This window comes from Xiphophorus couchianus, chromosome 9 (genome assembly GCF_001444195.1).
Source record: "Xiphophorus couchianus chromosome 9, X_couchianus-1.0, whole genome shotgun sequence".
In the NCBI taxonomy this organism is placed as follows: domain Eukaryota; kingdom Metazoa; phylum Chordata; class Actinopteri; order Cyprinodontiformes; family Poeciliidae; genus Xiphophorus; species Xiphophorus couchianus.
This window is the reverse complement of record NC_040236.1, coordinates 13,964,834-13,981,250: the sequence shown is the minus strand read 5'-3', so window position 1 is coordinate 13,981,250 and position 16,417 is coordinate 13,964,834. Positions and strand designations below refer to the sequence as shown.

General features: G+C 42.3%; 1 protein-coding gene across 2 annotated transcripts in view; it reads right to left on the bottom strand.

Moving 5' to 3' along the window:
- Positions 1–16,417, bottom strand: part of LOC114150800 (disintegrin and metalloproteinase domain-containing protein 10) — a 33,444-nt gene that overhangs the window by 12,196 nt on the left and 4,831 nt on the right. For both annotated transcript variants that reach the window (XM_028027498.1, XM_028027499.1), the window contains 4 exons: positions 12,304–12,383; positions 11,395–11,514; positions 8,503–8,595; positions 8,098–8,266 (listed from right to left, as the gene is read on the bottom strand). In XM_028027498.1, coding sequence (XP_027883299.1) covers positions 8,098–8,266; positions 8,503–8,595; positions 11,395–11,514; positions 12,304–12,383 — 462 coding nt within the window. The remainder of the gene's footprint in view (positions 1–8,097; positions 8,267–8,502; positions 8,596–11,394; positions 11,515–12,303; positions 12,384–16,417) is intronic.

Here is a 16,417-nt window from a genome sequence, read left to right as displayed (position 1 = left end):
GGGGGTCTCGGTGGGAACGCCGGGGGTCTGAGTCGGAACACTGGGAGTCTTGTGAGGAACGCAGGGGGTCTTGGTCCTCGGGGTCTCGGGAGTCAAGGTCTCGGGGGTCAGGGTCTCGGAGGGAACGCAGAGGGTCAGGGTCTCGGAGGGAACGCAGAGGGTCAGGGTCTCGGAGGGAACGCAGAGGGTCAGGGTCTCGGAGGGAACGCAGAGGGTCAGGGTCTCTGGAGGAACGCAGAGGGTCAGGGTCTCTGGAGGAACGCAGGAGGTCAGGGTCTCTGGAGGAACGCTGGAGGTCAGGGTCTCTGGAGGAACGCTGGAGGTCAGGGTCTCTGGAGGAACGCTGGAGGTCAGGGTCTCTGGAGGAACGCTGGAGGTCAGGGTCTCGGGTGGAACGCTGGAGGTCAGAGTCTCGGGTGGAACGCTGGAGGTCAGGGTCTCGGGTGGAACGCTGGAGGTCAGGGTCTCGGGTGGAACGCTGGAGGTCAGGGTCTCGGGTGGAACGCTGGAGGTCAGGGTCTCGGGTGGAACGCTGGGAGTCTGAGTCGGAACGCAGGGAGTCTCGGTAGGAACGCAGGGAGTCTCGGTCGGAACGCAGGGAGTCTCGGGAGTCGGGGTCTCGGGAGGAACGCAGGGAGTCTCTGGAGGAACACAGGGAGTCGGGGTCCCGGAAGGAACGTAGAGGGTCTCGGTTGGAACACAGGGGGTCTCGGTCGGAACACAGGGGGTCTCGGGAGTCGGGGTCTCGGAGGGAACGCCGGCTGATTCGGCCTCGGGTGCGCCGGCTGGAACGCCGGCTGATTCGGCCTCGGGTGCGCCGGCTGGAACGCCGGCTGATTCGGCCTCGGGTGCGCCGGCTGATTCGGCCTCGGGTGCGCCGGCTGATTCGGCCTCGGGTGCGCCGGCTGGAACGCCGGCTGATTCTGCCTCCGGTGCGCCGGCTGGAACGCCGGCTGATTCTGCCTCGGGTGCGCCGGCTGGAGGTGAGCCGGAGCGGAGCCTCGGTCCCGGCTGCGGGGGCGAACCGCAGCGAAGCCTCGGAAGCGGCTGCGGGGGCGAGCCGCAGCGAAGCCTCGGAAGCGGCTGCGAGCCGCAGCGAAGCCTCGGAACGGGCTCCGGGGGCGAGCCGCAGCGAAGCCTTGGAAACGGCTGCGGGGGCGAGCCGCAGCGAAGCCTCGGAAGCGGCTGCGAGCCGCAGCGAAGCCTTGGAAACGGCTGCGGGGGCGAGCCGCAGCGAAGCCTTGGAACCGGCTGCGGCGGCGAGCCGGGACGAAGCCTGGGAACCGGCTGCGGCGGCGAGCCGGGACGAAGCCTGGGAACCGGCTGCGGCGGCGAGCCGGGACGAAGCCTGGGAACCGGCTGCGGAGGCGAGCCGGAGCGAAGCCTCGGGACCGGCTGCGGAGGCGAGCCGGAGCGAAACCTTGGGGCTGGCTGCGGCTCCGGAAAGCGACGAGGGGCCGGGTCCATCGGCGGCTCCCATCGCTGTCTCCGAGCTCGCAGCGGAGGAGGTGCTTCCGGAAAGCGACGAGGGGCCGGGTCCACCGGCGGCTCACGTCGCTGTCTCCGGGTAGACGGCGGAGGAGGTGTTCCCGGAAAGCAACGAGGGGCCGGGTCCACCGGCGGCTCACGTCGCTGTCTCCGGGTAGACGGCGGAGGAGGTGTTTCCGGAAAGCGACGAGGGGCCGGTTCCACCGGCGGCTCACGTCGCTGTCTCCGGGTAGACGGCGGAGGAGGTGTTTCCGGAAAGCGACGAGGGGCCGGTTCCACCGGCGGCTCAGGTCGCTGGCTTCCCGGACGAAGGAATCGACGGGGGCCGTACCCGGGGGGTGCTAACACCAGCCTTGTTCCCCGGAAAAGCTCCCGCTGCAGGTCGGCGAGAGCTTCAGCTAGCTCCCTGTCCTCCCTGCTGGATCTCCGCCTCGGTCCGCTCTGCTTTTTCGGAGGGAACCTCACTCCAGCTGGGTCCATAATAGCGAGCCTCACCGTTCGGTCTGGTCGGGTCCTTCTGTCAGGAAATGCGGGTGGTGAGAGTGGTGAGGCAGATGCAGCGGACCCAGGTATGATGAATATGATGTTTTAATGAAAATAACTTAGTCTAAACAACGAGCAGGAGTAACACACACTGAACACGAAGAGACTAAACATTGACGACAACAAGGCTAGACATTGACGAGGACCCGACGACGAACAAGGAACACAGGTGGAGTTAAATACACGGGAGGGTAATCACAGAGACGAGACACACCTGGGAACAATCAAGGGGAGGACAGGACAACGAAGAGACTTAACGACACAGAAAACTCTAAATAAACAAGGAAAAACACAGATCATGACAAAGAAGTCTTTTATAATAAAATGACCATTTAAGTTTGTTTTTATTTTAGCCCCTGTGTGGCTTCAGGTCAGAGGTCACAGCAGGAGTCACGTGAGCTTTACATAAGCCCTCTTACGTACTGTGGTTAACAGTCAATATGATGGTGAGGAGTGTGTTTAGGTATTTAAAGGAAACTGAGTTCACCAGGGGTTACTCTGTGGGAACCAGCTGCAGGTATATGGATTATTTTATTCTACCAGCATGTTATTTAGTTGCACAGTGGAAAGAAGAATGACGTTCAGGAACAGACAGAAACAATTAGAGATTAAAAAAACGATAACCTGCTCAATTTATCGCATGTCGTACAAATACGATTACCATTTATGATGTGGAAGAGGTCGACAATAAGAACTTCTCTTGGCATAAAGTCGTGCTCAAACAGTTGAGCTTTGGGAGCATAACAGAACAAGACAGTGCTTTATTACATTCCCATCAAGAGCCAAGCGTCCATGAGAGACTCCTTTGGTCACATTTAGCGAGAAATCTGTGTGTGTTTCACTTAAATCCCACTTTTGACCCTAAAACAACCCCCAAATGGACCATTCGAGGAACTGGGATTCTTAGAAAGAGACTTCTGGATACAGATACTGTGGGTTTTGGCAGCTCTGGCAGAGAGGGGCTGCAGTATATTTTCGTCTTCTTCTCTGTCTTTGTCACAGAAAAGAGCCAAAATCTCAGCTCCCTATTATTAGTTCTGATGGTAAACAGTCAGTCAGCTGCATCACTTGCACTTTCTGCTCACTTATCAGTTGAGAACATGCGTTACTTCAGCAGAGGTGGTTAAACATAAAACAGTTCACACTCAAATGGTTTAATATGTGCAAACAATGGCAGTGCTTCCTCAGCTACATGTGGAGGAAGTTGGAGTCCATAAATAAAACAGTTGACAATAAAACAGACAAAGCAAAACGTCTTACTGATAACATAACGTTTTGAAAACCTCAGTTCGTCTCTGGAAATCACCCGAACGCACTGTAAATAATGTAACTGCATCCGGTGGCTTCCCATCACAGCCCTCCTTTGTTTCTGCAGTCCATTGACCTTTTCACGGCAAAATAATTCAAAAGGATTTAAACTGCCCTTTTGTTAAGCTAATTTGACCTTTCCAGTGTTTAAAACAAAATACCTAATCCGCCTGGAATGCATCACAGGTCTTGCTCAACTTGAAACTTTCCTTTTGTGTGTTTGATCTCGGTAATGTTGCAATAACTGAACCACAAACAAATCATGGTTTCATTTCGTAATAAGCCACAAAAGGTAGGTTAGTTCAGGCTGGACTCTCCACCAGTGCAGAAGTAGAAGACATCTGAACCTTTTCTCGTGTTTCTTGACACATTTAACCTCTCGTCTAAGGCTTCTGTAGTTCTGAACATTGTTGGAAAAAAAAAATTAATAAATTGAAGCCAGAACAATCCTGTTAATGAGGGACTGTTGAGACAAGTGAATCACTGGCCTTGCCCTCTATTCAGTCCAATATTTGGCTCACTGATGATCCACACATGTCCCTAATGATGCCAGGACGGAGGTTTTGGTGAGATGTCCCAAGGTGACTGGGGAAATGAAATTAGGCTAAACTGTTGATGTTAGACAGAGGAAACCTGACACTAACTACTTTGCCTCTACGTTTGGGTACTAAAAGATGCTGTTAAGGATTACTTAGCCCAAATAAAAAAAAAATTCAAATCGTAACCACGTAGCTTGGATGGCTAAAATTAATTGAAAGTGGGAAACGTAAGCATCGGAAACTCACTAAGGAATGGAGGACTGTTGTTGCCCCGTGGGCAGGCTTGGACAAAGTGTGTTGAAAACAAACACTTAAACAGCTATTTTCAGACGGCCCGCCAGCTATTTACGGCCCGCCATCCTCTACGGGCGGTGAACAAATTTATGCAAATCCACTGCATAGTTTTTACATCATATCTTGCTCCCTGTACATTATGGAGTTCTTCAGGTTGTTAAAATGCACATTACAAGGAAAAACTCCTGCTGTGCAGTACATGTGTGAACAGGAAACTGAAGACAAAGCTTCTAAGTCACTCTGTAAACACTCAAAAATAGTTTCAAGGTTAGACATGCTTGCTGATTTGCATTGCTGCCAAATTACAAAGAGTGGCATATTTCTGTGTAGCCAGAGAAGATGGTTGAAGCAGATTCTTAACTTGGAACGATGTTTGTGTGCGTGTGAATAAATTGTATGGGTTTTTCATGAATTCCTCTCACACATATGAACTTTATGTAGCGTTAACGCTGTGGTACTGTTTTGTGGAGTGCCGGTGTTTCGGGTTGAAGTGTGTTAACTTGCTTCAGTTTATTACACTTGCCACACTATTTCCTATCTGAATTTAGTTCAAATGGCATGAAACTAAATTAAACTAAGGCGTCTGAAATTTCCTTACAATGATGTTTCTGATATTCATCAGACATGTCAAAAAACTGTCTCTTCTCAAATTTGCTACAGAATTGGTGAAACTGCGACTCAAAAACGACGGCTAGCACTCAATAATAACATGACTTAATGATGCATTATACTATTATTCTTTCACCTAAACATACTTAATGTATGTAAAAAAAAAAAAACAATACTGATGGCTGGAACTATTTTGTGATTAATTTGACCAATATTTTGGAGAACTCAGACATTGGAATTGAATTACCATTTGGTTTGTTGATACATAAATCAATAAGTAAATAAAATAAGACAGGAACATAAGGGAACTTTGTCAATTTAACCCATTCGATCCCAACACACATCCACTCTTCAGAGATGCATTGCTACAGAATGAGTGAAAGGAGAAAATGTTCACAAAATAAATTTGTTTCTAAACGCCAGGTAACGCTACATTACGACAGAAGCTGAAACACTCAGAAAGTTGCTTCATAATATCATGATGTCATTTTCATCTATGCAGGTAGAGCATGTGCATGATGCTATAAAATGAATATAAGCAAGGTTAATATCAGTCACTGCTAACTTTTTGGTTGCATTTAAGTAAATACAGAGATTCCTCTGTGCTGTTTGGTCTCTCATCCCACAAGTGTTTGACGTCTCAAAGGTCTGTCAGTGTTTCTTAGCTGACATAAGACTGAAGGTAAAACAGCAGCCTCAGTGCTGAATCATGAATTCAGAATGTAATTTTTTCTTATATTTATCTGAAATGCAGTGTCAGCGCAGTCAAACTGCATTTCTGCTGCACTGGTTTGGACAGATTTTTTCCAATTCAACCTGATCTTCCTCTCTTGTAAAAACAATGAATTTATATATGCTTCGAAAATGTCTTCAGTGAGAGCGAAGTGGAACCAAAGTGACATTCCTTGTTTTAGTGCTCAACCTGATTCTGATATCTGTCCAAATGTGCTTTGAGTTTTCTGTTTTTGTATTTTTTTTTCTATCTTTGCAGTGCACTGAACGACTTATGGTTACCAGGATCTCAAGGTTAAAGCATATTCAGTGGAAAACGTATGTGGACTTCAGGGTCTTTGGGTTTATGGTCCTGTTGTTTGACCTTTCTTTATTGCAGACCTCTAATGAACCAGAGTAAGTAAAGATACAGACTGTGGGCGTATTGGTTTCCACAGGTCAGACATAATCCACTCATGTGAGGCTGAAAAGTCACAACACTTCAAGTAACACGTTCACTGTGTGCATGCGGGGTGTGTGTGTGCGTGTGTGTATGTGTGTGCATGCCCACCATGTGAGACGTCTCCATGGTAACAGCACTGTGGAATGCAGCCATCAATCCTCAGTAAGAGGCCTAGAAGCTCCATATGACGATCATGTGTGTGTGTGTGTGTTTGCGTGTGTAACAGAGGTTTGCTGCACCCTGGTCACATGTCCCTGTGGGGGTCTGCTGCCTCCACACCCCCCAGTTTGACCAATGGAAAACTGCATGTGAGATTAAGACAGTGAAAGACAAGGAGGAAGGACCTCCAACCAAAACAACTCCCTTCTGCACAGAAATAATACTACACACACACACGCCCACACGCCGAGAGAGTCCCCTCTGCAGAACTGGCTGATGTTACTGGGATTGCTTCATACTTGTTTTTGTTCACTTTACGTGTTTGGGTTCCTGAACTCTTTGAGCTCTTGCAGGTACATTTGGGGAACTGGGAGTTCATTCAACATGATGTGAACGCTACACTGGAACACTGTTTGTCTTATATTAGCTGACCTTTACTGACTCTGGTTTTAACTCTAAGTAAACAAAATCTAACTTTAACAAATAACTGAAAGTCATTGAGAAATTTCTGTGGAAGGAAACAGAAACAGCTAAATGACTTTCATGCAAATCACAGCAGGAGTCCTAATTGTCGGCTCCCCTCACGTTGTGTCTGGTGGTTTTTGAGTAAAAACTTCCCCAGTAGCAGGATTAAAATGTGACGTGTGTTTTGCCACAGACAAACAAATATGCTGTAGTTTCACGGCCCTGTTATCGTCACAGTTTTTTGCCCTGTTAACTTTATAGTTAACATGGTAGTAAAAGATTTGTTTCAGACATAAGTGCAATGATGATTTCTGTTTCAAGTAAGTGATTGATACCAACTGAAAAACGACAAATGTTAGAAGAAAAACCCATGACTATTTTCTGAGATGAGCCTGTAAGTAAAAAACAATGATGTGATTTTAGAGATCTGCACAGACTCACACTGAGATTCCCACAGAGAAGCACAACAGAAAACTATGATACACTTTATTAAGCTTAAAATTCAGTGTCTCATTTTTGTCTCACATTTCTGTTTGCTCTGGCTTTAGGTCTTGACACAGTTTTGTATGTTATCAAAACACAATGTGTTTTTGATAAAAGTGATATATATATTTAATCCATCCTTTTTTTTCTACGGGTGCTTAAGAGCTGAACAACTGCTGAAAAAGCTAAAGGAATTTGTCAGTAAATAAAAGACCATTAACAACATTGTCTAAGCAAACTTGTTAATGAACTTGCATAAGTGGATGTCGGGTTTGTCCTAAATGGAGCACACACTTCAACACAAAGCTTATTTTTATGCCCAGAACATCATGTTCTGGAACTAATGTCGTGCAAGGGCATCTGTGGTTTTGTGTGTCTCTTCTCAAACCCACAATAAATTATGATTCGACTTCTTAAAATCAAATTATAAATGCTTTAATGCTGAGTCGTTGGTCTGGACTGAGAGCAGTTTAGGTGTTGTCTATTTAAGTCTAACCCAATAAAATGTTATGAGGGAGGCTCCTGTGTTATTGTCTGGTACTTTATGTTTTAAAATATTATGATATTAAAGTTTCTCAAAAATACATAAAATCTGGTCACAAGTTAATTTTTTATTTAGACAGTTGATCAGAAAACATCCTTCTTGACATAGTTTAATCAATATTATCACTGGGACAAAAACCACCCTAATATTAACAATAGTATAAAAGTACCAACAATTAATCATTGATAATACCTAAAAGAGCAGAGGAAGTGTCCTGTTAAATTCATTTCTATCATACTGTAGGGGTTGAAACATGAGGCTAAAGTCATGCTAAAGAACCAGCTCAAGTCAGTGACTTCACTTGTTATCCAAGCAATCTGTTGTGTTAAATCTCTCTTGTGAAAAGTATATTTTTTTACGTGCCTACACAGCAGAATGAAAGACTTGCCTGGTGTTTTTCTCTCTCCACATAATACAACCAAAACATAAATGTTATTTTTAGTGTTTCAGTTTGACAGCTTCTGACTCCTTGTGCTACTTTTGCAGCTTACCGGTTTTGCCCTCCCAGGCGAGCCCCAGCACTCCGCTGTAGTCTCGGTTAGTGAGCATGTAGGCCAGGCAGAAGTTTCCCCAGTTTTTCTCAGAGAAAAGACTCAACAGTTTCTCCGGTCCGATAAACAGAGGATGCAGAGGATCCGTCTTATTCGCTGTCATCATCACCTGGAGAAACAAAGGCAGTAAATTAATTGTACAGGGAAGCACAAGAACTACCAATAACTGAAAACGCTTCTGAGAGAATGTCCCTCAAAGTGACTTTTGTGTTGTAATTAGATTTAAATGTGCATCATAAATAACTTCGACATGTTAGAATTAGAAATGTATGTGTTAGTAAATCATGTTACAGTAGTTCTTTTGCGTTCTAATCGTGCAAAATTGCAGAAAACTCTCCAACTTACCTTGAGGGATTTGACTTTAAAGTTGATCAGCTTGATTCCATCAAAGTCAGCCTTGTCGTAGATGTCGTTCACGGCCCACATATAAGAGGAAACCTGCAGAAAACAAGTCAACCAATCAACAATAGGTTCCCCTCTTGATTTTAGATCCAAAACTGAACAATGTTCCAAGAACCTCTGGTATGAAATGTAATGATGAAAAGTGGCTTATTACGCCTTTGAATTTGAATAATTAGGTATTGACTGATACCAAAACTACCTTAAACATGTTCCAATTGTAAACGGGAAAACTTTATTGACATGCTAATAGCGATATGCTAACTGCTACTAGCCAAACTCACTAATGATAGATTATAGTACTTCATGCACATGAAGTATTTAGGGAATTGTATAATTATTCAATTCTCTAGTATTGCATGGTAATATATGCACTGAAAGATTTAATCAACTCACTGATCTACAGTGATGTCAAGATCCATTTCTTACTTTTTTGGTATATATTGAATGCTGTGCAGATAGTTTCTTGTTCAGAAGTATAACTTTGCTTTTTGGAAATCAGGTTGGTCCTTTCCAAGAGCAAAGATGGAGGACATGAGGCTTTTTATGCTTCCTAAAGATATTTTGCTTATTTTATGGGCCTCTTCATTAGTGGTTTAAAATAGCATAATCACTCTAGGGCACAGGTGTCAAACTCCAGTCCTCAAGGGCCGGTGTCCTGCAGTTTTTAGATGTGCCACAAGTACAAAACACTGGAATGAAATGATTTAATTACCTCCTCCTTGTGTAGATCAGTTTTCCAGACCCTTGCAATGACCTAATTATTCTATTCAGATGTGGTGCAGCAGAGGCACATCTAAAAGTAGCAGGGCACCAGCCCTGAGGACTGGAGTTTGACACCCCTGCTCTAGGGTCATAAAACAGACCTCTTAATGTAATTCCTAAAGAAAGGTTATCATCTGAGCATTTTCAGTCTGGCTGGTGCATTTCGTCCACTAGATGCACATGCTAACATGTCATAAGCAAAGGTTTGTCTCTTTGCAGCAAGATATGTGCGAATAGGAGAGTCTGCTGGGAAATTTCCACAACTTTATAGATCGGCATCTGTAACCAAGTCAGTAGAGACTGAAAACTACAGCTTGTTTATTTATACTTCACTCTTCAGTCCTGCCCAACAGCAGTCTGGCTCTGTACCAACAACAACAACAAGAGTGAAGTGGAAAGAATATGAAGATGACATGATGAGCTGATGAAAGCACAGGCGTGAGGAGGAAGCCATCAGTCTGACCACAGAAAACAGCCAACACCTGACTCACTCACTGACTGCTTTCACTGCAACGCACTGTATCAAAAATCATGTATTTGATAAACTGTTCGGGTATCAAGAGAATGACCCTGATTCAGATTAAAATTAAATAGCAATAAATGTCTGCAATTATCATTCTGTGCAAATATGAAAAAGGTGAGACTCTTTACTGGTTCTATCAATAAAACATTTTAAGCAAAACACAATTTTGTTCAGACAGAAAACTTAATGTCAGTCTGTGAAGTAACTCCAACTGGACCGTTGTGGTTCAGAACATCAGTAAAAAACTTTACAGTCGTATCTGAGCTTAGTGTCCCTCACTCTCGGTTCAAAGGTGCAAAAACATTCACTTTACCATTGGTGTGGTGTAGATTTCCCCCAAAACATATAACTTTAATGTCATTATTGTAACTATTGTAATTAGACCACATTATTGTTGTCTAATTTTAGCTTCATTATGAAAATAACATATTTTGGCAATAAATAAATATTTTTAAAATATATATAAAAATAATTTTTTTTTAAAATCTATATATTTTTTAAAAAAATATTCCTTAAAATATGTATGTATTTTAAAATATTTAAAGCTGGGTTGCACACTGACTTGGACTGCACTGACCATGCAGTGCTCAGTGCTTAGTACCAGCGTTTCTCATTTCCGGTACTCAAGCCTCCCTGCCCTGCATGTTTTAGGTGTTTCCCTTCTGCTACACACCTGGATTGAATCTATGGGTGATCAACAGGTTTCTGCAGCACTTGATGGTCATGCAATCATTTGAATCAGCTGTTCTGGAATAGAGGCACATCTAAAACATGCAGAGCAGGGGGGCCTGAGGACTGGAATTGAGAAGCACTGGTTACACCCACGTGAACACCGATGCAAACAGATGCGCATCTTTGAAAAGCAGAAGTGGAGCCTTCTGCATACCAATCCAGCAAGTGATTGTAAGTCAAGTACAAAACACTCATAACTGAGCTGGAGCTTTGTTTGGGTTGCTGGGTGAGGGGCAGTGCCTGTTGATTTGTGACGTTATACTTCGGAGGTTTAGCAAAAATCAACTTATTGCCAAAAAACGGCTGACAGGTTCTTACATCCTCTGGCTGTTTGTAGAAACAGAAGAGACCTAAATGGAAGAGCAAAAATGTGCATAATGTGACTTTTTATAATAAGTTTTCTTTAAAAATATATAAGAATAATTAAAAAATCCTTAATCTGGTATCAGATGGGGTATTTTTTTTTTTTCAATTGATTTAACTAAAAAAAAAACAAACGCTCAAGAGATTGTAGCATTAGGGAACAGATTATGTGAATTTTATTGGAGCAATCCAAGGTTGTAAATTTATAGACTTCAAATAGAAGCACCAAACTGTGCTCCTATTTGAAGTTCTATTATTGTGAGTCTTACAATATTTCCTCTCACAAAATAATAAAAAACATCCAATTTCATTTTGTGAGCTCTGTTTAATTCTACAAGAACACGGGAAGTCTTTTTATGTTGTGATCCTTTGACCACATGTTGAACCGCGGTATATCTAAAAATGGAACATTAGCTTTTCAGCTACATATAAAATGTGATATTAAGAAATTTGACCTGAGCCACAACAGCTTCAACAGACTTGAACTTCTTGTAGTAGAAGTGGTCGGCGTGGAGGTGGAGCAGGCAGCTGGTCTTCAAGTTGTCAACCTTTCTCCTTGAACGGCTCACTGGTGCCTCATGTGGGGAAAAAAAGAAGAACATAAAGAACCACAACCATTTGTTTGGGTCTAGATTTAGACATTGTAAGATGATGCAGCTTTGGTTTCTGTTTAGATTCAAGTCATAGAAATACTTTTCTGCAGCAAACCCCCAGACTACTCTTCAGATCAAAACAAATGAAAAACCGTAGCCTGTTCTAAGATAAATACTGACAGCGTCAGTATGTGCAGCAGGAACACTTCTTGGAGTGCAATCAAGAAAAAAAAAACATCTGCTCAGGGCATTTCATAACCAAACAGGGGAAATGATCTGCCTCAGCAGGTATGTAGTTAAAAATGGATCCACAGCAAAGTCTCAACATCCACTTTTCACAATAGACGTCGAGGCCCCCCGTCCTATGTTGGTCAAAGGTTAATGATTAGGAGTGAACCCAAGGGAAATATTTGCCTAATACATGTGGCAGATGTTTTTGGAGTTGTTTTTATCGTCTTGCCACATAGTCAAGGTTGTCTGCAAGGAGCCAGGTTTCTGTTTTGTGTCTCACACGCTATTGTGACTATGGCACAACATCCTGCTGCAGCTTCTACCCACATTTTGTTCTTGGTGACTCAACGAGGGTAATAAATGTGACCGAATGAATGGATGTGTGCATAAATCGGGTGCAAATGATGAATCTGACACACAAGTGAATTTCCTCCATTATTCATCAATGAGTTGATATTTTTTTTTGTTTATTAATAGCATTGAAGAAGGAACTCTTGTCAATGATGAAACAGAGAAAATACGGAGAGAGCCACTTTGTACCTGGTTGAGGTTTCCAGCGAGGGCGTTAAGATGATCTGAACTACAGAATCCATCAGAGCGGGACATCGCATGTGGAAGAACTAGACGAAACAAAACACAGATGTTTAAAGTTGCACACAAAATTGCGCACATTTGGAAATATTTCCTCTCCTCATTCTTCTCACAAATATGCCAGAACAGTAAACAGCCTGGAGTAAAACCTTGAATATATTCTTTGAGTTAGAGTTCACAAACCATGACGAAAACATGAGCAGAGAACCAACGAGACATTAGTTCAGCTAAAACTGTTAATTTTGTGGAGAAAAACACAACTGTGAATAAGAGCATAGATACATAATGTGATAATGTCTTTCATAGCTACAAGCTTATTTGTATTAAAATATGCTGCAAATATTTTCAATTTCTGCCAGCTTTTCAGCATCTTTACTTTTAGTTTAGGATTATGTAAACATGGTTTATCTTCAAGTTTACATCAGATCATTTATTTACAACACACAGTGCTCAAAGACAAGTTTATGTACAATTAACCTAAAAGTCATGTTTTTAGACTGCAGGAGTAACCAGAGAGAACCTAAACATGCACTGGGAGAAAATGCAAAGTCTGAGCAGACAGACCCAGGATTAAAACTCAGGATCATCTTGCTGCAAGGCAACAATGCTACATACTAAACCACCATAAATACAGAAAAGGAGATTTTCAGTAATTAGAGAATACTTACAAAAACCATGTCATTAAAGAAACTGAATGTTTTTTTCTAAAACTAACCTAAAAACATGATGGAAACTGGTCAATGAAGCTGCCAAGTGATCAAAAACAAAACTGAAGCAACTGCAGGAAATCCTGGTTGTGTTTTCCTTACAGTATTAAAAGTGTTTTCCATATGTCTGGAAACAGAAGCCTTTTCTTCCAAAGTATGTGTCCAAGCCTGGCTAAAATATCCAAAATCCTTGCGGAAGGATGAATCGTCGTCTGATGGAACACCATAAAGTGTGGCAGTGACAGTATCATAGTCTGGGGTTACTGTTTCTTTAAATAACTCTGAAGTTCTTGTCATCCGAGATCAGAAAAGGTCTAAATACAAGTTCACTCTGACAGGAAAAGTTACATTTTGTGCAAATAAAACTAAAGATATAATAAGTTTTGATTCTAAGCATCACAGTGAGTTAAAACCAAAGCTTTGGACTGACGGAGCCAAACTAGAACTACATTCAACACAAACTCTGTGGGGTCACTTGAGGAGGACAGTGAAGAAAAATGTACTTCCAATCTGATAGATTAGGAGAACCTTTGCAAAGTAGAGTGAGCAAATTTCACCATGGCAACATAGAGGATGCTGTCAGACTCAAAGCACAAACTTAATGCTAAGACTAATTAAAAATGGGCTTTAATGAATACTTTAAAGATGTGAACACCTGATTATTGCCCCTTTTGTCAATACGTTTTTATTTTCTCCTGTATTAGATTTAGATTTCAGTTGAATAATATACAATATGTGTCTCACTAAAAGTCGAAATTGCTTCGAGAGAACATTTAAAACTTTTTTTTTACACTCAGTGTCCAAATGAATGAAATTTCAAGCTCATTGTGCCAGAAAGCAGATAGCAGGGTCACATGAGGTACAGCTCTGGGAAAAAAAAACTTTGCTTGTATTTGGTTTTTACAGGCACATGCAGATAGCAGGTGACCTTCAAAAATGCTTCGCTGGAGTGATTCCCCTTTTCATTCAGGCTCAAAAATCACTTGAGATTCCACAGAAGCAACTGAGAGTTTTATTGGGAAAAATTCATCTTTAATACTTCCCAAGACTTCCCAAGATGGATGGTACTTTATCTAGAACCAGCTTCTTCTTTTTTACAGTCTGCGTCTGCATGAAAAGTAAACTGAAGGTAGAGAGTAGCCTCAACACAGTCCAAAACGTCCACAGAACCGTAGCCAAGAAAGATTTCTTTTCACGCTGAGTGGTTGTAAATCTTAGGTCCTCAAGCAGACAGTTTTCTATTTTTCCTGCTACCTAATGCCACATTTAAATTCCCTCTCTCACCCTTATAAAAGCAAAGTTAAATAGATATGCAGAATTATTAGCAATGTGCATGTTTGATTGACGGTGAAGCTCGAGTTTTACTGAACTTTTTAAATTTCTCATACACATGTCTGCCTTCAAGATGCCTGGCTGTGAACAAACTGTAGATGTTATTGGCTTTGTTTGCCATGACCCCAGCAGCCAATAAAACACTGAGCCAGCAGCTGAGATCATCAACATCCTTTTGGTTTCATTTTTCTTTGACCAAAGAGGTCACAAAGTAACTTCTTTGATAAACCTGGACCTACTGTTTTGATGTCAGCTACCAGGCAAGTTACTACAGGAGAGGGAAGGGGCTAAAAGTCTCTTAGTCTGCAATGCTGCTAGTGTGAAACGGTTAGTTAACATTGAGAAATTGAATTTGAAGCAAATGAGTGAATTCAAAAGTGTCATTTTTGTAATATTGATTATATGGATATATAATTTATTTTGACCATTTTACTTCTCAAGAAAACAGATTACTTTTGAGATTTAGCATCATGGATAACTAGCCAATAAATCCGCATTACATGAGGATGTAAAAAGTGCGATGTGCACTTAAAAAAGTCAAGGGTTAATGTACAGAACTGACACAAAAAGGGCAATTAAAGGCGAGACCCTTTGAGAGAAGATGCCTTGATCCCCACATTCTCAGACATTCAAAAACTGAACTCCAGCATTATGAAATCAGCACGGCAGACTAAAGCGGCAGCTCTGACAGATCTCGCTGTGGAGATGCACTACTGCTTGTATTTTATTAACAAACTGTTGTCTGCAATTTGCAATACCCTAGAGACTTGTGTTTTATTTAAAATTGATGCAACAGCGATAAGACTGGAGTCTGAAGAGACATGTCCCAAAGAAAGATTTCACAAAAGTGCAAGAAGTCAAATGATTTTGTAACAGAGTTTATTAGGGTTATGTTCAAGGTCTGAAACCTTGCAGAAACTTGAAGGAAATTAATAATTTATGCGTAACATTATTAAATGCATTCAAGCTAGAATAAATCAGACTTAAAGAAGTTTTAAGGTTTAATGCAAAGAGTTTGTAAAGTCAGTTCAGTCTTCCCGGCCCGATTCATTCAGCATAAGACAAGGCAACACATGACTGAATCACGCCATCCTCCTGAGGTCCCTCAGCCAATCACAAACCTCACCGTAAGGTCTAAGTATGGCCTGAGTGGGGGAGGGGGCTAAATGTGGAGGCCCTAAACGCTGGGTGTTGACACAGAATTGCTTCCAGATCTTTCTTCATGTCCACTTTCATATTCTCTTTTTGTCAGCTTGCCCCCCTTTTCCATGCATTAGAAATTCAATCTTTCTGTCTTGTGAAGCCAAATATTTTCAAATAAATCAGATATTTGATCTCTGAAAAGCAGGAAAGCTTGTCCAAACCTGGCCGGCCCGACTGAGATTAATTAAGGAGTCCATTTGTTTCTTTGAAATATAAAAGAAAAAAGGATTTCTCCCATGTGAGGAATTGGCCACATTTGAGCCTCCGGAGTCGTGTTTGCAGCAGCTGCTGGAAACGGTTCACGCTGAGCACCGTGGTGCAGAAAGCTGATGCCAAAGCCTCAAGTCTCAAGACAACTTTAGTTGTGACATCTGAAGAATCCCTCACCAAAGCACTCAGCAAAAAACAGGAATTAACACTATTATGCAATATTTAAGGGTTATTCAATACTGAAAAAAAAGCAAAAACACTTTTCCTTGTTGGAGAAAGGGGTTTATTTAATAAGTCTGGATAACCATTTAAATGACCCATCATTTAATCCACCTATACTTCATTACTACCAGCATAAGCACCTTGAACTGTAGGAAAACAAGTTTCTGTCTAAGATGCTGTTTTCTGTCTGAAAATGTTTTTTTTTTCTGATAAACACAAATTCACCCTGACAGTTCAAAAATAAAATTTGAAAATTGTGCAGGTGTTGGTTGAGTCATAGTGTGGAGATTTCCTAAAGCTGCCTTCCAGTTTGTCCAATAGCAGGTCTGCATGTCCTTCAACTCTCAGAGTGTGATTCCCCTGTCTTGCCAATGTCTGGCAGCGTGTTG